General features: G+C 45.1%; 1 protein-coding gene across 8 annotated transcripts in view; it reads left to right on the top strand.

Moving 5' to 3' along the window:
* Positions 1-14,610, top strand: part of IL15RA (interleukin 15 receptor subunit alpha) — a 37,974-nt gene extending 23,364 nt beyond the window's left edge. For 2 of the 8 annotated variants that reach the window (XM_061126012.1, XM_061126009.1), the window contains 4 exons: positions 2,077-2,268; positions 2,833-2,865; positions 10,997-11,075; positions 13,202-14,610. In XM_061126012.1, coding sequence (XP_060981995.1) covers positions 2,077-2,268; positions 2,833-2,865; positions 10,997-11,075; positions 13,202-13,385 — 488 coding nt within the window. In that variant the 3' untranslated portion in view covers positions 13,386-14,610. The remainder of the gene's footprint in view (positions 1-2,076; positions 2,269-2,832; positions 2,866-10,996; positions 11,076-13,201) is intronic. The other 6 variants (XM_061126017.1, XM_061126015.1, XM_061126016.1 and 3 more) reach the window with 4 other exon arrangements.
* The last annotated feature ends 11,131 nt before the right edge of the window (positions 14,611-25,741 follow it).

Raw genomic sequence — 25,741 nt, 5'->3', positions numbered from 1 at the left:
CGAGTCTTAGGCAAACTCTACCCTAGTTTCCTCTGCTCTGTTAAGAAAATCTGAGCTCTTGGATGCAAAATATCCTGGGAAGACTTGCCCTGTGTCTTCTGACACCCTCTCTTGACCCCTGATTCTCTGTGGCCCGTTACCCAGTGTGAGGTTTTTATTTATTTTTCATTTATTTTGGCTGTGCTGAGTCTTTGTTGATGCTTAGGCTTTTCTCTAGCTGCGGCGAGCAAGGGCTATGCTCGAGTTGTGGTGCATGGGTTTCTCATTGCTGTGGTTTCTCTTGCTGCGGCAGCACAGGCTCCAGGCGCCCAGGCTTCAGAAGTTGCAGCTTGTGGATCAGGAGTTGTGGCTCGAGGGCTCTAGCGCGCTGGCTCACTAGTTGTGGCATCTCGGTTTAGTTGCCCTGCGGCATGTGGGAGCTTCCTGGGCCGGGGATCAAACCTGCGTCTCCTGCGTCGGCAGGTGGCTTCTTTACCACTGAGCCATCAGGGAAGCCTCAGGGCCAGGCTTCTCCTGGCCCCGTCTCCTCCTTTCCCTCCAGGCACAGCCATCCCACGGTGGTTGATAGCGCTTCTCGGGCCACCTCCCTCGAGAGCCAGTTCTTAAGTGAGGATGCTCACTGAGATCTTCTGGAACTCTGGGTGGTCTGGGGAGCGCCTAGTTACTGGAGTTCCAGAAGCTTTCCTGGGACCCTCAGGGGGACACGGCTGAGAACCATCGCTGAAGGGAAGGTGGCGGGGTGGAGTAAGGGTTTCCTCCCAGTTACTGAGCTGATGACAAATAGAAGGAAGAGGCTGGGGTGCCCACAACCCCTTTGACCCAAGTCACAGCTGGCTCGAGGGACCTCCCTCAGCCTGGCTTTCGTGCCCCAAGCATTTGGCAGATTTCAGCCACGCAGAGAAATCTCCAGTGTGAGCGTAACCTCCAGGGTGGGTGCCGGGGCCAGGGGCATCTCATGGGCCTGCCCCGGGTCAGGGGGAGCATGGTCTGCAGAGTGCCTGGGCCCTACGAGGTGCTGACAGAGGGTGAAAGGGCATGATGACTCCTCTGGTGCACGTGCCTGGGAGAGCGTGGGGCAGAGGCCCTAACAGGGGGCCGGATAGCCCAGGATGTGTGATCACAGCTTCTGCTCCAGGGCTGGGCTCATCAGGACTGTATTATCACACTGGAAGACCCACTCACCACGGAAACAGAACAGCGGGGTTGTGCTACTGCACCCTACGGGTTGCGGCAGCTGCTGGCCAGTGAGGGATGGGAGGTCAAGGACCTCAACACATGGCAGGCGGCTCAGCCTCCTCCCAGAGATGGGCGCTGAGCCAAGACGCATCTCTCAGGTCCACTCTCTAAAGGTCAGGTGGGCTGAATCCCAGGTTCCCCTTATTTCAAAAGTTTTGTGCCAGTATGAAAAAAGTAAACCAAAATTAGCATCCTGATGTCTTTGGCAAGTACCATTCCACTCTTCTTAATTATTTTTGTTCATTTACTTTTTGGTTGCACTGGTTTTTTGTCGCTGTGCGAGGGCTCTCTCTAGTTGCGGTGCTCAGGCTTCTCACTGCCGTGGCTTCTCTTATTGCAGAGCATGGGCTCAGTAGTTGAGGCTGGTGGGCTCTGGAGCACAGCCTCAGCAGTTGTGGTACACTGGCTTCGTTGCTCCACAGCATGAGGGATCTTCCCAGACTAGGGGTCGAACCCCCTCTTCGCTGCATTGGCAGGTGGATACTTATCCTATGGACCACGAGGGAAATCCTCAGTTCCACTTGTTTGTCTGAGTTGGATCTCCTGGTAACCACTTCTCCAGTGCCTGATTCTACTCAGATCTTTGAGATCGTTAGCTTATGTGGCCCATGATAAATAGTCATAAATCCGCTAGTGTCCATAAAAGCCTCTTGGCCATTCAGAACGGACGAAGATGTCACCCACTCAAGGGCTCTTCCCCCAGAGCTGTGGAGGAGTTTTCTGGGAGAGGACTGGCCGGGGTGGGCTCACGGGAGAAGGTGTTGGTCCATTCTCTTCTGAAGCTGAGAAAAGACACTGTTCTCAATGTTTTCATTGTCCATGTCTTGCACTCCCCTGCAGAGCCTGATCTTACTTCCAAGTCAGACACCAAAGTGGCCACAAGGCCAGCTACTGGACCAGGCTCCAGGTTGCCATCCACAGCTCCTCCTGTGGGAACCACAGGGGTAGTCAGTAAGGAGACCACCTACGTCCCAGCTCAGACAGCAGCCAAGGCTCCGGAACACACACACCCGGCCTTGCAGGACACGCCTGGTTAGTGCTGGCTTTGCCTGCTGGAGGAGAGCGCAGCTCCCGGGGGCTGCTTCTGAGACACGGACGCAGATCCAGAGTAGGCCGATCCCATCACACCATTCAATTCAAAATCGGGACGACTGTGTGACCCTCTGCCTCCTGCTCTCTGCCACAGCCTTCTCCCTCCAGCCTGTGTTCTATGCTCCACCCTGCTTCAGCCGGAAGAGAACTGTCTCCCCCCATATTAAGCTGCATGGCAAAGCCTTTGCTGCGAATCTGACTAAGATCTGCCTCCTCCTGACACGGGAGGAGGAAGCTTTCTGCCGTCTGGAATCACGGTGTGAGGGATGGGGGCACGCTCGCTGGGTAATCTGCATGTTCTGTAAATGCGCCTCTGATTCCTAAGCATGGCTCAGCGTGGAAACAAATGATCCTGGTTCGGTGCTAAAGTGAGTCTGATTTTGCCGGTTGTGAATCTCTCAGGGCTTTAAGATGAGCGCCAAACCGTCCAGGAGTTCTCCTGCTTAGAGAAATTAGTGCCTTCGGGACCGTGGCAATAACTGAGCTGTACTCTCTTCCCTGCAGGTGCATATCAGTACAATCCCAGAGTTGTGACCGGTGAGTATTCTCCTTGGTCTTTTGTAATTATATTTTATCTGCATCAAGTGGTGGTGTCTGTGTTCAGGGGATCTCAGTGCCGAGGTGCTGGTCGGTCCTGACTACGCCTGCTGGTCCAGCGTGGTCACCAACAGCTGCCCCTTTTACTCTCAGAAAGGTCTCCGTGTAGATGGGTTACATGACTGCGCTGTTTACAGTGTGTGCAGAATTCTAGGTTGGCTATTTATCTTAATGTTGGTGGGTTCTCACTGTCAGGCGATTGGTACAGAAGCCAGGGTTGGTGCATCCCAGGGCCCCCTCGTGCAGCTGTTCAGGCCTACTAAGTGGGGGCTAGACTGTCACTCAGGACCCACTGGAAAACCAAATAACATCATTAAATGATTTTCTGCCATGAGACGCATTTATCTTTCACAGGGAGTTAGCACTATATACTCAACAGCGAGAAGTTCGTGTTCTTGGTATAAAAGGCATCTTTACAGAAGACACATGACTTTAAGGCTGGGAGAGAGAGAAAGTCCTAGAGAGTATAAGGAGGAAAACGGAAAAGTGCTTGCAAGAATGAAAGAAAAAGAGTAAGGGAAGAGAGATAGGAAAAAGGAGAGGGGAGGAAACAGAAGCAGGGAGAAATGCAAGGAAACAGAAGCAAGGAGAAATGCAAGTTTTCAATGAGGAAAAAAAAACACTATAATTTCAATGCAGGCAAAAATTAATTTCTAATTTCTATTCACACATTTCCCAGCTAGAGAATGATTCAAGTTTTTGTAGTCATATTTTATCTGCATCAAGTGTATTCTGGGTAAAAACCAAGTGGCTTTGGTCGTTTCTGCATTTAATTGATTAGAATGGTTTTAAGAATGATGGAAACATATGCCAATGTAAGATATTTTTAAAAGGCTCTCTGGAGAGTGTTTTCATGGAAAAACTGTGGCATTTAATGACAATGATGTTGAAACAAAAGTATGTTTATCATTTAAGAGGTGGCCAATAAATAAGAGAGCTGACCAAATTTTTCTCCTTGTGTCATGTATTACATTAATTTTTCTACAGACTTTTACATTTTTTAAGTCATTTTCTTGAACTGTTAATATTCTCCCAGGGCTTAACAATTAAAAGTTACAAAAGGCTGTAGGTAAAAAGCCCATCTCTGACTGAAAGTTCCCTTGCAGGCAGGCAGGAACTCCTGCTACCAGATTTCAGGGTATCCTTCAGAGAGAGTCAATCTATAAATAGCATGTAGAAGATACATGATATAGTTAAGCATACTATTTTCACTATTCTGCACCTTGTCTTCACCTAATGGTATATCTTGGAAATTTTTTCATATCAATAGATAAAAAAACCACCTCATTCTTTCCAACAGCTCAAGATATTCTATTACATGGATTTGACACAATTTATCTAGCCAAAACCCCTACTGGGCCTTGGGGTTCCTTAGATTCTTGGGCTACATAACAAAGGAGGATTAATTGGAAAACCTTGTATCACTTTGCATATGTGCAAGTATGGTGGTGGTGCTGGTTTAGTCACTAGGCCATGTCTGACTTTTGTGACCCCATGGACAGTAGCCCACCAGGCTCCTCTGTCCATGAGATTTCCCAGGCAAGAATACTGGACTGGGTTGCCATTTCCTCCTCCACAGGATCTTCCCAACCCAGGGATTGAACCCCCAGTCTCTTGCATCTCCTGCATTGGTAGGTGGATTCTTTACCACTGAGCCACCTGGGAAGCCCATGTACAAGTATATCTGAAAGAAAAAATCCTATAAAATTTCAGGGCCATTTTTTTCCAATGTGGATTTGCAAACTATTTTATTATGAGAGCTAATCTGTACTTTTTTCCAGTTTATGACTTTCACTAGATTAAAAGACACTCCTTGGAAGGAAAGTTATGACCAACCTAGACAGCATATTAAAAAGCAGAGACATTGCTTTGTCAACAAAGGTCCATCTAGTCAAGGCTATGGTTTTTCTAGTGGTCATGTATGGATGTGAGAGTTGGACTATAAAGAAAGCTGAGTGCTGAAGAATTGATGCTTTTGAACTGTTGTGTTGGAGAAGACTCTTGAGAGTCCCTTGGACTGCAAGGAGATCCAACCAGTCCATTCTAAAGATCAGTCCTGGGTGTTCATTGGAAGGACTGATGCTGAAGCTGAAACTCCAATACTTTGGCCACCTGATGCGAAAAGCTGACTCATTTGAAAAGACCCTGATGCTGGGAAAGATTGAGGGCAGGAGGAGAAGGGGACAACAGAGGATGAGATGGTTGGATGGCATCACCGACTCAATGGACATGGGTTTGGGTAGACTCCGGCAGTTGGTGATGGACAGGGAGGCCTGGCGTGCTGTGGTTCCTGGGGTTGCAAAGAGTCAGACAGGACTGAGCGACTGAACTGAACTGGATTAAAATATCAAAAATTCTCTCCTTTATTCTAAAATGCCAGATAATAAACATGAACTGAACACCTACAGTAGATAAAGATAGTTCTGTGCAAGGAACTGTGGAAATAGAGATTTAAAAAACTTTAAATCTTTTATGTGGCATGAATAAGATTTCTTTCTTCCAGACTGCTTAGTGTAAACATGTAACACTAACTATAAGACAGGCCAAATCAGCAAAGACATGAAAATAAGATCCATTTAAGTTTTATCAGCTAAGGAGATAGGAGTTAAAACTAAAACCCTGCTAGGGTGGTCTAGAAACACTTAGTGATGGATAGTTTCTCCAAAGTATGTCTGTTACACACAATTCCAGCCATCTGGGAGCTAGGAGTGTGTCCCACTGGGTACAAGAAGCAGAGGCACTCATGACACCTCGGGCATTGGTAGGGGCTCCTATTTTTGCAGGAATAAGCCACTGATTGATCATCTTTGGAAGATGATATAAATAATGCTTTACCATAGCAGTTGCTCAGCAGATATTAATGTAATGTTTTAATCAGTTCACTGGTATTACCAATATCAGTTCTAAAATAAATTATGTAAGTGCTTATCACAACTTTTATGTATTTAAAGTTTTTTTTTTTTTTTTTGATGTGGACCATTTTTAAAGTCTTTATTGAATTTGTTACAATATTGCTTCTGTTTTATGTTTTGGGTTTTTGGCCCCCAGGTATGTGGGGTCTTAGCCCCCCAACCAGTGATTGAACCTGCACCCCTTGTACTGGAAGGGGAAGTCTTAACCCCTGGACTGCCAGGGAAGTCTCTTTCACAACTTTTAAAAAGTGGCTCTTTTAGTGCAGCAAAATGGTAAATAGTAGATGTTGCATAAGTGAGTGAGAAAATACTCATTGGAGTTTGAGGGCTCTAACATTATAATACATATTGAGCGAAATGGTCCTCATTTCACTGTCTTCTATATCTATGCACTCACTTGGCAGCCTTTTTTTTTTTTAATCAATAACCTTATTCGATTATTCCAATGTCTGTCTCTGCTTCTTACCTAGGCTATTTTTGAAGATTCCTGGTTGTGAAATAAAAGGGTAGAATGTCAGCTATGACAGCATTTACACTGCCATGTCCATTTAGTACACTCAAGGGGAAGGGTTCATCTTTCAGACTGTAATCTTTCAGAGCAGAAGTACATCTGCTGTAGTTTACATGCTCAGCCTTTAAAGGGAGCTACCTCTATATTATATCATTTGTCTGTTTAAACGATACAAATTGAGCTCCTATCCTGTGCCAGACGTGGTCCTAAGCTGCAACAACATGCAGATTTCTCATTAAAAAGCAAATGGCACTTTACATGTCCTTCAGCTGCAGTTCAGTTCAGTTGCTCAGTTGTGTCCAACTCTTTGTGACCCCATGGACTGCAGCATGCCAAGCTTCCCTGTCTTTCACTATCTCCCAGAGATTGCTCAAATTCATGTCCACTGAATTGGTGACACTATCCAACCATCTCATCCTCTGTCATCCCCTTCTCCTCCAACCTTCAACCTTTCCCAATATCAGGGTCTTTTCCAATGAGTTGACTCTTCTCACTAGGTGGCCAAAGTACTGGAGCTTCAGCTTCAACATCAATTCTTCCAATGAATATTCAGGGTTGATTTCCTTTAGGATTGACTGGTTTGGTCTCCTTGCAATCCAAAGGACTCTGAAGAGTCTTCTCCAACACCACAGTTCAAAAGCATCAATTCTTCAGTGCTCAGCTTTTTTATGGTCCACACATCCACACGACTACTGGAAAAACCATAGCTTTGACTAGACAGACCTTTGTCAGCAAAGTGATATCTCTGCTTTTCAATATGCTGTCTAGGTTGGTCATAGCTTTTCTTCCAAGGAGCAACACTTTTTAATTTCATAGCTGCAGTCACCATCCACAGTAATTGTCAGGCCCAAGAAAATAATGTCTGTCACTGTTTCCATTTTTTCCCCATCTATTTGCCACAAAGTTATGGGACCAGATGCCATGATCTTAGTTTTTGGAATGTTGAGTTTTAAGCAAGCTTTTTCACTTTCCTCTTTCACCTTCATCAAGAGGTTCTTTAGTTCCTCTTCACTTTCTGCCATAAGGGTGGTGCTATCTGCATATCTGAGGTTATTGATATTTCTCCCGGCAATCTTGATTCCAGCTTGTGCTTCATCCAGCCTAGCATTTTGCATGATGTACTCAGCGTATAAGTTAAATAAGCAGGGTGACAGTATACAGCCTTGATGTGCTCCTTTTCCTATTTGGAACCAGTCTGTTGTTCCATGTCTGGTTCTAACTGTTGCTTCTGGACCTGCATATAGGTTTCTCAGGAGACAGGTAAGGTGGTCTGGTATTTCCATCTCTTTAAGAATTTTTCACAGTTTGTTGTGATCCACATGGTCAAAGGCTTTGGCGTAGTCAATAAAGCAGAAGTAGATGTTGTTCTGAAATTCTCTTGCTTTTTCTATGATCCAATGGATGCTGGCAATCAGATCTCTGGTTCCTCTGCCTTTTCTAAATCCAACTTGTACATCTAGAAGTTCTCGGTTCATGTACTGCTGAAACCCAGCTTGCAAGATTTTGAGCATTACCTTGTTAGCATGTGAAATGAATGCAATTGTGCAGTAGTTTGAACATTCTTTGGCATTGCCCTTCTTTGGGATTGGAATGAAAACTGACCTTTTCCAGTTCTTTAGCTTGCAGAAGATTAGTGGTTTAATTCCATCAATTAAATATTTATTGATTACCCACTCTGAACCCAGCATTTCCTATGTGCTCAGTACAGGAAGACACAAAAGAGAAACCATTGCCAGGGAATAAGGAGTTGACGTTCTCATTTCAGAACTGCCTTCAGCGAATGCAGGCACACAGCATGTCAGATACCCTACCCTCTGACTGAGCTAATTTGCAGGGACAGCCAGAAATGATGATTTCCTGGATCTGCACAGATGACACTTTTTAAAAACTGAAGTATAGTTGATTTACAACATCACGTTAGTTTCAGATGTGCAGTATTTTTGCAGATTATACTCCATTCATGCTATTACAAGATAATTGTAAGTCCTTCTGCTGTACAGTATACCCTTATTGCTCATCTATTTTATGTATGGTGGTTTATATCTGCTAATCCCCTGTCTCTAATTTGCCCCTCTCCCTTCCGTCTTAAGTAACCACAAGTTTGCTTTCTCTGTGTCTGTTCCTGTTTTACATATACATTCATTTGTATTGTTTGTTAGATTCCACATATAAGTGATATCATACAGTATTTCTCTTTCTCTGATCTATTTCACTGAGCATAATATACTGTAGGCCCATCCACACTGCTGCAAATGATAGAATTTCATTCTTTTTAATGGCTGAGCAATATTACATTGTACGTAAACACCACCTCTTTATCCATTCATCTCTTCATGGACAATGGGTCGTTTCCATGTCTTGACTTGGAAGATGGTGCTGCTATGAACACTGGGGTGCACATATCTTTTCAAATTAGTATTACCTGTAGACTTGTTGATGGTGGCCATTCTGACTGGCATGAGGTGCCTCACTGTGGTTACAGAGGACTCCTTCACCCACATGGAACACAGTCCACCAGCCACCTCGGCTGTCTTCTCCACTGTAGACCCAACATCACCATAGGCTGAAGGTAAGGCAGGGGCTCCTGGCCCTTCTGGTCTCCTGTGCAATAATCTTTCTTCTCCTTCCTCTCTCAAGCTAATCCTCCTCCCTTCTCTGTCTCATCAAATCTCTCTTCCTTTTTCTCCAACCCATGCACCCTGCTAGGAAACACAAAAGGGTGGAAACCATGGCAGTCAATGCATTAATCCATTCTTTTGGCGATTCTGGTTTCAATTTCTTCACTAAATTTGGTGATTCTTGTTTCAATTTCTTTCCTACATTTGCCTGGAAGTAACTGGGGAAGGTACCAAGTGTCTGAGTTCCAGGGGCTGAATTTAGATTGCTTTGTTATATCATTGGCTCAGGACCGCTCTTTGCACTCGAGTCTGAGTCGCAGCTTCTATTCTCAGTAAGAAACAGGAAGCAGCGTTGTGAAAGTGGAACTAGAGTTAACATCAGCTCGCCTTTTCCAATAAATCTCTCCGTGAACAGTAAATGCATGCCAACCTGATTAGTCAATGTGAAGGAATAGTTTCCTGGAGGGTACAACATCTCTGCTAAGAAATTTGTCTTTTAGTCATAATGATGATTAATGTTAAATCTAGAAACTCAAGAACAACGTTCACTAATTTCTCATGTTTTCTCTTACCTCTTTTGGAATAGCTTTTCTAAGTTTTATTTACTTAGGTAAATAAAAGTAGTCTTGTTTTTGTAAATTTAGTATCTCTTCTGATTAGAGCGTCATTGCAAAAAGATCGGGGTGGGGGGGAAAAGCAAACTTTTTAAAAAAGAAAATAAAGTTATCTACAAGCCCAAAGAATTACTTAATACTTGGCATATATTCGTCAAGACTATTTTGTGTATATGGACACACACATGGCTTACTGGAAATTGTTTTATTCATTTTTATCTCAACCAGATTTTTCACTTAAGACTTTGTAGACATCTTTCTGTGTTAACAAATGTAGATTTCAAAGTTTTGAAAAGCTGAATAATAGTCCATTGTACGGGTATGCCACATTTCATTTAACTGTCTACTGATAAGAGATTTAGATTAACCTTTTAAAATTTATTTTAAACAATGCTTTAGTGACTACTCCTGTGTATGCATTTCCCATTTTCTTAGAATACATTTCTAGAAGTGAAATTAGAGTCAAAAGGAATGGTCTTCTCTCAAGTTTCCGTTACATGTTGCCCGTTTCCTCTCCTATCCTGCAGAAATCTGGGTATGTTTCCTCATCTCTAGCTGTTTCTGAGGACAGTTCTAGTTGAAGGCCAAGTCCTTGCACACACGAGTGTGACTGTCTGTCTAGGCGCAGGTCTGAAAAGCTCAACATGCCTCAGTATGCCTCCTGGGCCACAGTGAGACTCCTGGGTCCGCAGCTGTTCAGGTTGTCATCTTAAAAATTTTTAAATTTAGTTTATTTTTGGCTGTGATGTATCTTCATTACTGTGTGGACCTTTCTCTAGTTGCAGTGCTCTGGCTTCTCGTTGCAGTGGCTTTCCCCCTCATGGAGCATGGGCTCTAGGGCCTGAGGGCTTCAGTAGTTGTGACGGCCTCTAGAGCACAGACTCAGTAGTTGTGATACTTGGGCCCAGGTGCTCCGCAGCAAGTGGGATGTTCCCAGACCAAGGATCAAACCCATGTCTCCTGCATTAGCAAGTGAATTCTTTACCTCTGAGTCACCAGGGAAGCCCCAGGTTGTCATCTTAGACGCAGGGCACGTTGGTGATTTTTGCAGGGAGATTTCACAATATTAAGGCAAACTGGCCAAATCTGCTGGGAGCTTCTGATTGATACAAGTGTTTTAAAAATAGTACTGTTTCACCTGCCCCTGGGCCCAGCCCTCTTGCTTCCACATGAAGGTCCCACCCTCCCTAACAACTCCCAAACCACCACTGTGGCTGTGTTGGCGGGAAAGGAGGGTCCTCTCTGCCCTGATGTAGAACAGACAGAACAGCGTGGATCTCAGGATCTGTTAGTAACTGTGAGCTGGTTGGGAAGACATCTGGATCTCTCTGCAGAAGCGTAAACTGTACAGGATTTTCAGGCTCGGAAACACTGGGACTTTGAGCAGGATGCCAGCTCATTCTGCTTTCTTTCCAGCAGCCGTCTCCATACCTGTCACTGTGCTCTTTGTAGCGTGCCTGCTGTTTCTTCTGGTACGTTGCCGCCTGAGGTCAAGGTGAGTAGCACAGGAGACCCACGCTGGACAGGATGCTTCCTCCCCCAAGAGCAGGGCTGCATCTGATGACCCAGGTCTGCCCTTGCCAAGGAAGACCCTGTCCTGGCTGGAGGTGTGGGTGCTCCCACCCACTCTGTACTGGGCAAAAGGAGTGTCCAGGCCAAGTGGTCACTGAGTCAGGCCTATTCCCTTCACTGTCCAAAGGCAGCCTGCAGGTCACTGGTCAGAATCCGGGCAGCCAGAAATCAGTGGACGGCATGGGGCCAATTCACCAAAAGCCAATTCAGAAGGAAAGAATGTGCCAAGTAACTGATCTGATGGACGTGCAACTTGTATGATATATTTACTGATTGTTCTTCTTGAATGTACTTGTTAAATACGGACACACGTCCCCATAAATAGGCTCATACGTGTTGGCCTTGGCATTTCTAATACTAGAAATTCTATATTTCAGCATTGCTGGCAAGACTGTTTCTGCCACTTGCTGAAATTTCAGCTTTTATTTTTCTAATGTTTAGCCATTTTTACCATTCCTTCATAAAAGCCTCAAATAGCATATTAGCCTTGACTCTGTACTTCCATCAGCTGGTAGCCAGTATTTTACCATTCCATAGTGATATGGCTGTTCCAGACATAGCAGGTGTGTTGAAACTAAACTTTTAATCACTAGTCACAAAAATTTCTTCCTAAATATTATATCAATATAAAGATTATACCATTCTTCGAGCCTAACTTTGACAAAATGAATATTCCATGAAACGGCACTGCAAAGCCAAAATGGAAAACAGCCATCAAAATATTCACACACATCTTCAAAAGTTATTAATATCACCCTAACCAAAAAGAAATGCCATAAACTTCATAGTCTAGAAATCAAGAAAAGAAGGCTGATATTTTACTTAAAAATTCATCAAAAAATCCCCCTAAATGCTAAAATATTTGCGAAATAGAAAATTACTTTTAAAAGGATTTTAAGAATACCATTACAGTTAAATAATTTCTACATAAAATGCATTTAGAATTATTCTTAGGAGATGTAATTAGAATATATTCATTGATGATATTAAAAAAGAATAAATACACAATCTTTTTAAAGAAGACATTAAAAATATGTTCTTAAAAAGAATTTGTAAATTTGATAAGTATGGCCAATAAATATGCTCCTAAAAGGAATATATCAATATTACTGACTGTATTTATGGTAGTACTCATGAATGTATCTTTAAGCACTGGTAAACATGATATAAACATTGCTACTTGGCCGTGTGGTGAGCTGATTCTTTCCGTAAGCTGATTAATTTGCAAATGGGTTATTAGGTAGATTAGTGATTCAACAAATTGGGTTTTAGAAAATTGTTTTTATAAACTGGCCTAGAGTTCTGATTTATAGTTTAGGCCTCACTCCAAGGAGCTCAGGTGTTGACTCTACAATGTCCTGAAAATTGCTTCTTCTCAGGAGGCAGACTGTGTAATCCACAGGTCCGCATACTCAGGACCTAAAACCCACATCCAGTGACAGGTGGGGAGGCGTGGGATTAAGATTCTCTGCATCCCCTACTCCTGGCTTCTCAAGAACTGATTAAACTGATATTCGTTTATGTATTTAACACTTACTAAATAATTGTCAAGGCTTCCCTGGTGGCTCAGATGGTAAAGTCTCTGCGTACAACGCGGGAGACCTCGGTTCAATCCCTGGGTCAGGAAGACCCCCTGGAGAAGCAAATGGCAACCCACTCCAGTACCCTTGCCTGGAAAATCCAATGGATAGCGGAGCCCTGTAGGCTACAGCCCATGGGGTCGCAGAGAGTCGGACATGACTGAGTGAGTTTTATAACCATTACATTAGTTTTATCAGGACTGTCAGTGCTGGCTTGGCCAGGCTCCTCATCACTCACTCCTCCCATGGCACCTGACACTGGAACCACTGCCTTTCGGCAGGGGGTTGGCAAGGTGGGGGGAGCTGCCCCCACAGTGCTGGTAAAACTTGGTGGACAAAGGGGTGAAAGCCAAAATAAGATCTAAAGACCACCTGTGAGTGGAAGTAGTCTAGGTGCTCTCCATCAGAGTGTCCGAAAGGAACTGTTTGTTGACACAATCTCTCCTTTGGCAATTATTCTGCTTTCTAGGCAAGCCCACCAGCCACCCGGTGTTGAGATGGAGAGCACGGAGAGTGTGCCGATGACCACGGGGGCAGATGCCAGAGGGGAGGACACGGAAATCCACCTGCATGGCCTAGGAGGCTCCGGGGACGCCGAGGCCAGCAGAGGCCGCAGTGAAGGCCCAGCTCTTCTCCAGCCAGAGAGGACCTAGGGAAGACTTGGGGCATTGGCCCCAGGGGATAGCCCCCGAGGGTGAGGAAACATCCATGCATCATTTTACCGACTGCCCAGCTCAAGCACCACCCTTACCAGTGGGTTCTCTGGGCTCAGGACAGATGCCCGCTGTCTGCCTGCCTTGCCTGCCCGCTCTGGGCGTAAGGCCCAGTTCTCAAAGTCCCAGCCGACAACGGTTACCTGGGAGGGAGTGAAGCCCTCAGGGTTTCCTATCAGGGCTTTTATTTCATCGTGACATTTATTCAGGACAGCTTGTCCACGGGATTCAATCCCATTCCTCATCCTAATCTGCAGGTTACAAAGAAAAGAAACACACCCGAGGCTCCACGTGAACTACAAGACTCCTCCCGGATTGGGAGGTGTTAACAAGGATGACACCAGCATTTCAGCTTGTAAAACCTTCTCTTGGCCAGGTGCTCTGCGTGCATGGAAAAGGAGCAGGGAGAGACTGTGCCTTGTGGATCCTCTAGATTTAAGGATTCAGAAAGAAGAAAACTTAACTTGCTGACGTTTTTCTATAGATGTGCATTTATATTTATATCCTTGTCTTTATATCTGCATATTGCAAGATTTGTATTTTGAAATTGTTCCTTGTACAAACAATATAAAATGTCTATTTTCAATATATATATATATATAAAGATTGCACTGTAAGAATTACTGATAAGAAATGTACCACAAAGAAGAAAAGGAGATCAGGAATGCAGAGTCCCACATGACTGAGGTCAGCTTTTCTCTCTGAAAGGAGGAAAAAAGCCTTGCCTGCTGCCGAGTCAGACGGTGGCTTTGGAGAATTTCTGGTAGTGTTTCCACGTGAGAAGCACGTGTGTGTCTGCTGCACATGCTGTCCCTCTGTTGTTTTCTTTCCTTCTTTGATGTTTATGTTTGTTTATGAAATCATGGGCCTTGTCCCAGCTCTTCATTTTACAGATGGGAAAACTGAGACCTAGAGAAGTGACTTGCCCATTTGCTCATGCAGTCTGCACAGAGTTGGGATGGGGGCAAGTACAGGGGCGGGACTGTAAACCAGGTGTCAGCTGCCCCATCACACGGCCAGCGTAGCCGGGAGGGGAGGTGGAATGTGGGCAGAGCAACCAGTTCACCTGCTGCGGGGGCTCTCAGAGTGCTCCTTCTTGTGAATTTCTTCAGGTCATGAATTTAGACGCCTTCATCAGGGCCGGTGCATTGGGATGACCCTGAGAGATGGGATGGGGAGGGAGGTGGGAGGGGGGTTTCAGGATGGGGAACACATGTACACCCAAGGCTGATTCAGGTCAATATATGGCAAAAAACCACCACAATATTGTAAAGTAATTAGCCTCCAATTAAAATAAATTAATTAATTTAAAAAAAAAAGAGTGAAGGAAGAAAGGGTAGGAATTCTAAATAGCTGGTGTTGGAGATTTCAGAGATGTACCATTTTCACGGTCTCTTTCAACTAGCAGGAAACACTGCTAACACTCGAGCTGAGCCTTACGTACACTTGGTTATCCGGTTATCCTTACATACCCTGGTTATCTACACTTTTTTGCTTCTCTCTACAGCTGTTTGTCCCTAAGTTTCTAGAGTTTATTAACTGGATCCAGTTTGTTCTTTACAAGAATTTTTAAGTGTATGACCCTTGTTATTTTTAAAACTTATTTAACAGGAACAACATCAACAAAAAGGCACATGTTCAGTGGAGCCAGGGATTTGAAAGGTTTCTGTGAGATGGAAGAGGGCTGGGTCATTGGGTTAGCTCATGGATTTATGGTTCAAGTTCACATCATCTTGGGGAGAGTGAGTGATATGATGCTGTGGAATCACCTGGCTCAGGTCCAGCACAAAGTCTGCCGTCCACCAAGCACCAACCAGGTTCAAGCTGGGTGAATTATATGTCAAAAGTTAGATCTAGACATAGCAGCAAGCAGGGCTGGGTGGAGTTGAGGTCTAAAAGGACCAAGAGGAACACATGTAAATCCATGGCTGATTCATGTCAATGTATGGCAAAAACCACTACAATATTATAAAGTAATTAGCCTCCAACTAATAAAAACAAATGGGCAAAAAAAAAAAAAAAGGACCAAGAGGGCTTGGGTGGGGACAGATCAATCAATCACTCAATCAGGGCTTTTTTTTTTTTTTTTAAAAATCCAAGGGATAAAATGAATTCTTTTACCAGGTGGTGCAGTCCTTCTAGGGAAAGGTTTAAACAACCTCTATGATGCCAAAACATACCAAGGCCCCAGAATGCATCCATCAAGCAGAGAACATCTTGGAAAGAACTGTGTGTTCTTCTTTGAATTCTCTCAGAGACTGACGCATTGCCCTGAAGGTCATTAACAGATGCTAGATCAAAATACTAAAAGATTCCATTGGAGAAGGAAAGGGCAACCTACTCCAGTGTTCTTGCCTCGGAAATCCCATGGACAGAGGAGCCTGGGGGGCTACAGTCCATGGGGTCACAAAGAGTCGGACACGACTGAATGAATGATCACACAATGTATCTCAGGCTAAGACCCTATGGATGCCTATGATTTCTCGTAGCTCATTTTAAATCATGCCTTTGATAAATTCTCAAAGCCCATAATTCTTCACAATCTATATGTTATAAAAAGAAAAATTAATTTAAAATACTCCTAAGCAAAATAAGGTAAAATGTTCTGAGAGCCGGTTCTCAGGCAGAGTTCCAAAGGAGGTAACCTGGGGGCACCTCCCCATCCATGTCCAACACCTCCATGCACCTCAAGTTCTACATGTCCCCCATTTCTATACGCAGATAGTGACTGATCCCAGAGGGCTGGCCTGGGAGGACACAAGGTGCCTAGAAATGAGGAGTCATCCTGGAGACCGTAACAACCTATCTGGAAGGGCAAATGAGTGGCATGTGGGGTCTCTGGTGCACTTTTTCTGTTGCATCAGGACTCCTTCCCACTCCCTCACACCTGTGTCCACCTGCAGGCCAACTGTGAGGTCTCCAAAACCACCACCTCCCATCCCACCCGGAAGCCTCGACTCAGCCAAGTGGGGAGTGTCCTGCAGGTGGACCTGATGTGATGCCACTTCCTTCAACCTGTCACCACGTGTTGGGCCTTCCCAGCAGCAGCTCCAGACCACTACTGCTTGCTGCCTTTGGGGGCTGACTGGGCTCAGCCAGGCAGGTCTGCTCTGCACGTCGTCCACTTGTCTGCGTTCCATTAGTGGCCGGGCAGAGCTAGAAGGTCTGGGAAGACCTCCCTTGTCTGGGGCCCTAGCGCTCCCTTGCATGAATGCTCCACGTGGCTAGCCGGGACTTCTTCACAGATGGTGGCCTTGGGACAGCCAGACCACTTCCAGATGAAAGAAAAAATAGCCAGGCCCCTTACGGGTGGGGACTGCCACATCTTATGGGCACATCTGTTTCATTTCATTGGTCAAAGCAAGTCTCTGGGCCACCCAGCCTCTTGGAGATGTGGTAGGCTGATAAAAGAGGAGGGAAGGAATCAAGGGAACCATCTTGGGAGATTCTACCTCGGTACTGCCCAGGGCCAGCATCTGTCTTTCTATCCTTCAGTTCAGTTCAGTTCAGTTGCTCAGTTGTATCTGACTCTTTACAACCCCATGAACCATAGCACGCCAAGCCTCCCTGTTCATCACCAACTCCTGGAGTATTCTACCCAAACTCATGTTCATTGAGTCGGTGATGCCATCCAGCCATCTCATCCTCTGTTGTCCCCTTCTCCTCCTGCCCTCAATCTTTCCCAGCATCAGGGTCTTTTCAAATGAGTCAGCTCTTCGCATCAGGTGGCCAAAGTATTGGAGTTTCAGCTTCAACATCAATCCTTCCAGTTGAACACCAAGGACGAATCTCCTTTAGGATGGACTGGTTGGATCTCCTTGCAGTCCAAGGGACTCTCAAGAGTCTTCTTCAACACCACAGTTCAAAAGCATCAATTCTTTGGCACTCAGCTTTCTTTGAAGTCCAACTTTCCATCCTTGGTACTCCATAAATGCCAAGGAGTGTTGGGTGGATGAGTGAGGAGAATGATAGGGGTCAGCACCTGCCAAGCACTGAGAAGAGTCTATCTTTTTCTTTTTCAGTGGCGAAAGCACACAGGACCCAAAAGGGTCTGTGAGCTCTACAGATGTTAGCGGTCTTGAGCCCAGATGATGTTGTCAGCTGGCTATGAACCTACATAATTCATATTTTTCCCTGCTCTCATTTCCTGTCCTACACAACATTTGTCACAAAGGAAACTGCCCATCATCTTTTTTACCTTGACTATCTCAGTAAATAAGACTTTCCTCTTTATAAACTCTCTTCTAGATGTTAGGAAGTAAGAGAACAGGGACCAAAAAGGCACATTTAAGGGTGGTTACATGTTTCCAACTGACCAATCCACTTCAATTCCGGCCTCAGAATTTCAAGGACGTAGCTGAGAATCTTAGGTTCGCTTGTTGGTTTTCCCATAAGACTTGAAGGCAAAGAAACCAGCTCAATTCAAATCAAAGCATCCCCAACACCTCACACTGTCAGGAACAAATCAGGAACTCAACATACGACATTTTCACAGAATTTATAGATGTACGGCATTACAAGTATGAAAGAGTTGCGGTTCACACTTTTCTCCCCTAGGGGCCTGTCTATGAACCCACCCATTCTATTTCTCTGGTCCCGAGTAACCTGGGATATGACGCTCTGTCATCTCCAATTTGTCCTTGTTGTTCAGTGGCTGTCGTGTCCAACTCTTTGCAGACCCTTGGACTGCAGCATACCAGGCTTCCCTGTCCTTCACTATCTCCCAGAGTTTGCTCAAATTCATGTCCATTGAGTTGGTGATGCCATCCAACCACCTCATCCTCTGTCGTCCCCTCCTACTGCCCTCAATTTTTCCCAGCATCAGGGTCTTTTCTAATGAGTCAGCTCTTCTCATCAGGTGGTCAAAGTATTGGAGCTTCAGCAACAGTCCTTCCAATGAATAATCAGGACTGATTTCCTTTAGGATTGACTGACTGGATCTCCTTGCAGACCAAAGGACTCTGAAGAGTCTTCTCCAGCACCACAGTTTGAAAGCATCAATTCTTCATGGCTCAGCCTTCTTTATGGTCCCACTCTCACATCTGCACGTGACTACTGGAAAAAGCTTTGATTAAACGCACCGTTGTTGGCAAAGTGATCTGCAATCATGTTGGAGACCTCCCGCCCACACACAGAGACACTGATATCCCCTTCCTCGGCTCCCACCAGGGTGCAGACCTAGACCCACGTGAAGCCCATCAGATGCCCTCAGCTGGTGAGAAGCACCGAGTGTGGAATGAGCAAACACAACAGAACTGATGGAGCAGCAACCAGCAATGCTTTGGAAGTACCAAGTGGTTGTCTCGCTGCCGTTGTCTTAGCTTGCCAGGCTGCCTCGGTTCTTCCCAGCTTTCCTAACCTAATTCTCCAACTTCCTGTGACCCTCCGAGCCCCCAACATTCTTCCAGTACATCTTCTTTCCTTATTACAGACGCAGTTTCCATTACTTGTAATCGAAGCCATCCCACCAGTATGATTTGGTAGTAGAAGCAGGTATTGCTAATCACAGAGAAGCAGGGAAGGAGGAAAAACTTAGAATGGTGATCTGCCTTACAGATGACAGAAAAACAGCATGAGCTCTGCTAACAGCCTGAGACGGAGCAGGAGTGGCCTGGAATGGCACACCCACCAACTGTGCAGCTTCGTGTTCTCTGACAACCCCCTCCCCTGCTCCAGGGGTCGCTGTGACCCTAGCTGGCTCCAGGAGGATCGCTCAGTGACTATTATACAAACAAACTGAAACAAAAGGGTTGTGCAGGGACCGGTTGCAGTCAGCAGAATCTTTGGGTCCTGCTCAAGTCCCAGGCACTACCCAGGGGGCCCTTTCTCATGGACTCCATCACCATGAACTTGGTTATCTGTACAGGGCTGTTTCTTCATGTATCCGGGCAGAAAGCCAAAGGCACTAATTACAAACCATACATGGAATCTTCAGAATCCCCTCTGAGAAACCTGAGATCCAGAGGGCGCCTGAGTTGCTCTAACTCTAAGAGGTCCAGCGCCCCCTGGATTGCATGTGGCTGCAGTGTCTCTGGCCTGTTCCCAGAACCCTTAGAGGCTCAGCTTGGGGGCTTCCCAGGGGAGAGCTTAGAAGGAATTCTAGTTGCTACCCTGAATTCTGATTATGGCAGCTATATTTATCGGGAATAAAATTTGGTTTGAAGAATGCCATGGCTGAGAACATCTGAAAGTCTTCAATGCTTTGTTTCTGACAGATCAGGGTTTTCAGAAGAGCTCTAGTTCCAACCGTTGATGTGCTGGTGGTGGAAACACCATGGGTTTGGAGATCACGCTTGTTTCAACCTGAGCGCTATGCTGTGTGCTACTGATCAATCACCCTGGAGGCTGCCTCACCATCTGCTCCCCCAGGTTTGTCGGGAGAGCTGAACAAAGTGCACAGTGTCCCAAGTGTGTCTACCAGGCTCATAAACTTTGAAGTTGCTTCCTGGATAAGGTCAATGTAAATGCTGGACAACCAGGCCCCAGTGGCTGCCTGCTCCCTCCCTCCTTCTCAAATGAGTTCCCACTCTGGGGTATTCTCTTCCATACTGATGTGTGCATCAAAGGAAGCAGACCTCACCCAGACTCCAGGAAAGCAAATCTGGATTACTCTGTATGCATCACCAACTCCAGCCCACACTCTGCCCTCTACGAAAATATTCTGCCCAGGACCCTCCGTCTCGGATCAGGCTTGCTGTTTGCTGGGCAAGGTCCTCCTCATCCCGACTGGCCCTTTGCTTTGCTGGGATTCAGCCTTCCTGCAGCTTCCTGAGGAAGGCAGCATGGTGGATGACATTTTTACATGTAAAAGTGCCTTTATTTTACTGGTCCTTTGGTTGGGAATGGGATGCTAAGCTGGAAATCCCTTCCACTGGGTTTTGAGGTGCAGCTCCTCAGCATGGATTTATAACCTGAAGATGTTTCTGGCCCTGGACCTTTGCACGCAGGTGATGCTCTTCCTTCTGAGGGCCTGTAGGATCTGTCTCTGGTGCTCCTGAAACTGTACCACAGAGGGCTCGCTGGAGGTCTATCTTCATATGCTTTGCTGAGCATTTCAACCTGGAAACTCATAATTCAGTTCTGGTTGATTTTTCATAATTAAAAAATGAAAGTTGCCGGCTTGTTTTTTCTGAAACTCCTTTGGCATTGAGATGCTCAACCTCTTAAGGTGGTTCTGACCACGTGTCCCCTTTCAATCTTAATTTTTGTTCAACTTCCTGTATTATTTTTTCAACTTATTTCTTTCAACTATTCTATTGGTTTTTCATTTACTTTTGTCTCCAAATACACACACCCACACAACCGATCCTGTTATCTCATGCATGCACTATCTTCTCCTATTCTTTGAATATATTTAAGAGATTTAGATTTTTCTTTTCCTTGTACAGAGCATTTCTTTCAAGTTGATTCTTTTGTTTTGATATCCCACCTTTGTCTTGGAGGCTCTTTTCAGATGGCTGGAGATCCACATTTGGTTGGTCTGCTGCTCCTATTTAAGGGTCAAGCACTAAAAACTTGTTTGAAACCCTGAGCATTTGTGTAGTCTGATGCCGATGGGTGCTCCAGGTGGCATCACCCAAGGAATCTGCATCACTGTGGGTGTTTTGGCTGAAGTTGGTTCTACTCCCTACAGAAGTTGTTGCTCTCCCATCTAGCATGTGCATGCATGTGTGTATAAAACTAGGACGTTGATTCCTAACCACCCCCCATCCCTGCCAAGGGGATGGTGTCAGGAGATGGGGCCTTTGGGGGTGATGAGGTCATGGGGTGAAGCCCTCAGGATGGGATCAGTGTGCTGGGAACAGACCCGAGAGCTCCCTGCTCCTTCCTCAGGTGAGGACACAGTGAGAAGATGCTTTCTGTGAACTAGGAAGCAGGTGCTCAACAGGCAACACAACTGCCGGTGCCTTCCCCTCACACTCCCGGCTGCCAGAGCTGGGAGGAGTTGGAGCCTGTAGGTTACAAGTCTTCTGCTGCAGCTGCCTGAGCTTGTGAAGATGATGGCCTGTGTCCACCGTGGCCCTGGTCCTCAGCTATGCCTGGTCTCTCTTAGGAGATCCTCCTGTTTTATCCTCCCCAGAGACCAAAGCTCTGGATTCCGCCAGGGTTGAGGAGACGTTGCCCACTTTCACAGGACAGCAAGGACATGAGGATGTAACTGGCTTTTATTCAAACTCTCTTCCACTGTTCCTGCTCCACCTTTACTCCTAATTCCCGTGGTCTCAGCACCATCGAGTCCCGCCCCCTGTCAGAGTTCTAGGGCCTGGGGAGCTGTCAGTCATCACTCACTTATCTGCTTCCCAACCTCACTTTCTCCCTGTTGTCTTTGTCTGAACAGGTTTATGCCTTTTAAAAAGCATCCTATTTGCTGTCCCTGAAGTATAGCTTCAGGAAGCAACCAAAGTACACATATGATTGGTCCATGATCATGTCCATTTACCTAAAGGCCCCACTGATGTTAGCCCCCACGATTCAGCTCCTGGCCTCACTGAACTGACCATGCTAACATTGCCTCTGTCTTTGCAAATTTATTCCCCACACCTGCTGGTTTGGGCAATGCTGGACGCTGAAGCCACTTCCACTTAAACCCCTTCCTCTTCTGAATTCAGCAGCAACTCCATCTTTGGGAACTGGCTGTTGCCTCCTTCAAAGAATGCTCTTCCTTTCTCAGCTCAAGCCTGGTGTTCCTCTGCTCTTTCCTTTCTGGACACTATGGTGGAGTGGGCTCGTCGAAACCCTCATGCTGGTCTTCCTCACCCGCCACTTACACATGACAACTCTAAACTGCTTCCGGTCCATGCCAGTCTGCTGACCTACAGACCCATGTCCCCACCAGCAAACCTACTTGGGTTTCTTATAAGCACCCAAACTTGACAAGTCAAAACCAAGTCCATCATTGTTTTTACACAAACCTACTACACCCCGTGTTCTCTGCCCCAATGAAGGGTACCCTCACCCACACTGCAAACAAGCCAGAAACCCAGGGGTCCTGTCGGGATTCCTACCAGCGACTTACTACCCCCGATGAAGCCCTAAGTCCTGCTGATTCGACCTCTTTAATCCCGAGAGCAGAAGTTCTCAGAACTCGGTGCACGTCAGAATCACTTGTAGGGCTTGTTAAACATCAACATCAACCAAATGTCCCTTAACAGATGAATGGATAAATAAGATGTGGTACATATATACAATGGAATATTATTCAGCTGCAAAAAGGAACAAAACTGTGTCATTTGCAGAGATGGGGATGGACCTAGAGGCTGTCATAAAGAATGAAGAAAGTCAGAAAGAGTGACACAAATATCACTCATATGTGGAATCTAGAAAAATGGTACAGATGAATTTATTTGCAAAGTAGAAATGAAGAGACAGATGCAGAGAACAAACATATGGATACCTAGTGGGGAAGAGGGGAAGAGGATGAACTGGGAGATAGGGATGGATGTATATACAGTACTATGTATAAAACTGATAACTAAGCACAGGGAACTGTACTCAATACTCTATGACGATGTAAATGGGAAGGAGACCCAAAAGAGAGGGGATGCATGTATATATATTATAACTGATTTACGCTACTGTACAGCAGAAACGAACAGCACTCTAAAGCAAAGACATCCTAATAAAAAGTAATAATAATAAAAGAGTACTAACTGCTGGCCTCAGTCTCACAAGTTCTGACCCAGCAAATGTGGGTGAAGAACAGAATGTGCATTTATATCAAGGTCCCAGGGGATGTGACACTGCTCAGCTGGGGGCCACACTCTGAGGACCACTCACTAGAGGACAACCCCACCTCACTGGACCCATTCGCCTGTGCTGGTCCAGCCCAGCAGATGGCATTTCTAGCTGAGATCATAACTCTGAGCCTCTTAACTGAGCTGACCTTCTCTAGCTGAGATCATAACTCTGAGCCTCTTAACTGAGCTGACCTTCTCAAAACATCCCCCAATCTACAACTGGAATGCTCTTCCTGAAAAGAAAACCTAATGTCTCACAGCTTCTCACTGACTTCTCATAACTTTTGAGGACACCACCCAAACTCCTTCATGTGCAGGGCCCTTGGTGACCTGGCCCCTCACTGGTCTGTTCCTACTGCGCACTCCCCAGCCAAACATGTCTCATCTCTCCAAACGTTTCCTACAGGTCATACCTTTAGTGACTGCAATTTCAGGTGCTGATATTCTGTGATATTTTAAAATTTCTCTGTACCAATACTTCAGGTTGGTCAAATGCTATCACCTAGTTTTTAAAAAAATCCAAAATCTGAAATATACCTTGAGCATAATTATATGAAAGGACAAAGTAATGCATAATCTACAATGCACTATGATATTTTTAACACTTCTATTTCAAGAATAATTTTTATTTCCAATAACTTCTAAACAAATGGAATATGACATAACAGAATTTGTTTTTATATGGGTAATTCTGCATCAGAACCTCTATACACATGATAAAATCAAAGAAGATGGAGACAAATCAGAAATCCTAACTTTGAAATAAAAAACTAGAACTTGGTATTAGCAGACTGCACATTCTTAAACAATTGAAAAAAGATCTCATCTAAGTTACCAATGAAAAGGGGTTACTTAAAAATGAATGAACCAAAAGAAAAATATCTGGAACTAGCTTATAATTATTTTCCTTATTCTCCCAATTTATGTGGTGTAAAACTAAAACAAATCTCTACAGAAAATGTGCACAAAAATACATTCACAACTAAATGAAATCAGGGAAGCCCCATGATTTAAAGACTAACCTTTATAAAGGATCTAAAAGATTTTCATTTCCATGTAGTGCTTAGTTTATATTTTTGAATAACACTTTTATTGTTTTCATCTAACCACTCATATTAAAATGATAATGGATATTTAACACTTATACACATGGGTGTGGGATTAGAAGATGCAAACTATTATGTATAAAGTAAATAAGCAACAAAGATATATTGTACAGCACAGGGAAATATAACCATTTTTAATAACTTTAAATGGAGTGTAATCTATAAAAATATTAAATTATTATGTTGTACGCCTGAAACTAATATAATATTGTAAATCAACTATACTTCAATAAAAAATCTGTAATAAAAATAAATAGAATATAATTAACTTTATAAGTATATTTAACAAAACTATAAATTTTATATAGGAATTTCTATCTTAATAAACTGATTACTGATTTCCTTAAGAAACTAAAATAAATAACATTTCTATTTTTACTGTGTATTTAAAAATTAGTTTTCTATTTCAAACACATCAACTATTTGATTTCACTGACATTTTAGAAATTCTTATATAACACTTAAAAAATAAAGTACCAGTATCAATTCCTGGATCCTATTATTTTTAAATAAGTACCAAAATACTAACACTGATATTTTACTGTGGCACCATGACCACAAACAAATTTGCTCCTTCTTTCTAGAAGGTTCTCTCCTTCTTTAGTAGGTAGTTAGCCACTCACTCCGATACTAAACACAGCTCCAGCACCACCCATTCTGGTGGTCCCCCGCCGTCCTCTCTGATGGACCCCTCTCAGGCCCCAGAGCAGCAGTGCGGTTCCAGCTCTGGATGCCCCCCCAAACCCCCCACACAGCATCACACTCCCCTCACTGCCCTCTCCGAGTCAGGACTGCATGTGATTCCAGACACCCATGGTCAGGCCTGTCCAACATGTGATCAGTGGAGGCCTAGTATCTACTCCTCCAACAATCGCAAGCTCCTTCCTCTCCAGTGAGCAAAACCAGACTTCCAGAAAACGTGTTCGTGGGCCCCTCCCTAGCCATCCCCTCCCCAAATCCTTCTACTGAACGACTCTGAACACTGTGCCCTGCAAATCCAAACCACCCCCTCCCACTCGCTGCTTTGTTCCGAGTGATCCAGGAGCACCAAGCGAGGCTGGGCCAGTAACACGGCAGGGGGGTGAGGACGTCCGCCCCAGCTGTGCTCAGGGCCCACCGTGTGAATCCTCCTCCCTGTGCAGATGTTAACGCAGCCCTCACCCTCTCCACACGGCCACCCCGTCTGCCAGCACCCTTGCTTTCCTCACCGGCCTGCTCGCTCGCTAAGCTCCACAAGAGGCCTGATGCGGGAGAGACGGGGGCTGCCGCACAGGGTGAGAAATCCGCTCCCCACTCAGCGGCCTGGGCTCAGACACCAGAGCCGGGGAGCTCCGGGAGTGCCCCACCTGCCGCCTGCATCCCTGATGTGCTGCATGGCGAAAGTGTGAAAATACCGGATCCACGTGTGGCTCAGCCACATTTCTGTGAGAACGGCTTTACCGCTGACACCCCC

The sequence above is a fragment of the Dama dama genome, chromosome 23 (assembly GCF_033118175.1).
Source record: "Dama dama isolate Ldn47 chromosome 23, ASM3311817v1, whole genome shotgun sequence".
Lineage (NCBI taxonomy): Eukaryota > Metazoa > Chordata > Mammalia > Artiodactyla > Cervidae > Dama > Dama dama.
This window is presented reverse-complemented; position numbering and strand designations above follow the sequence as displayed.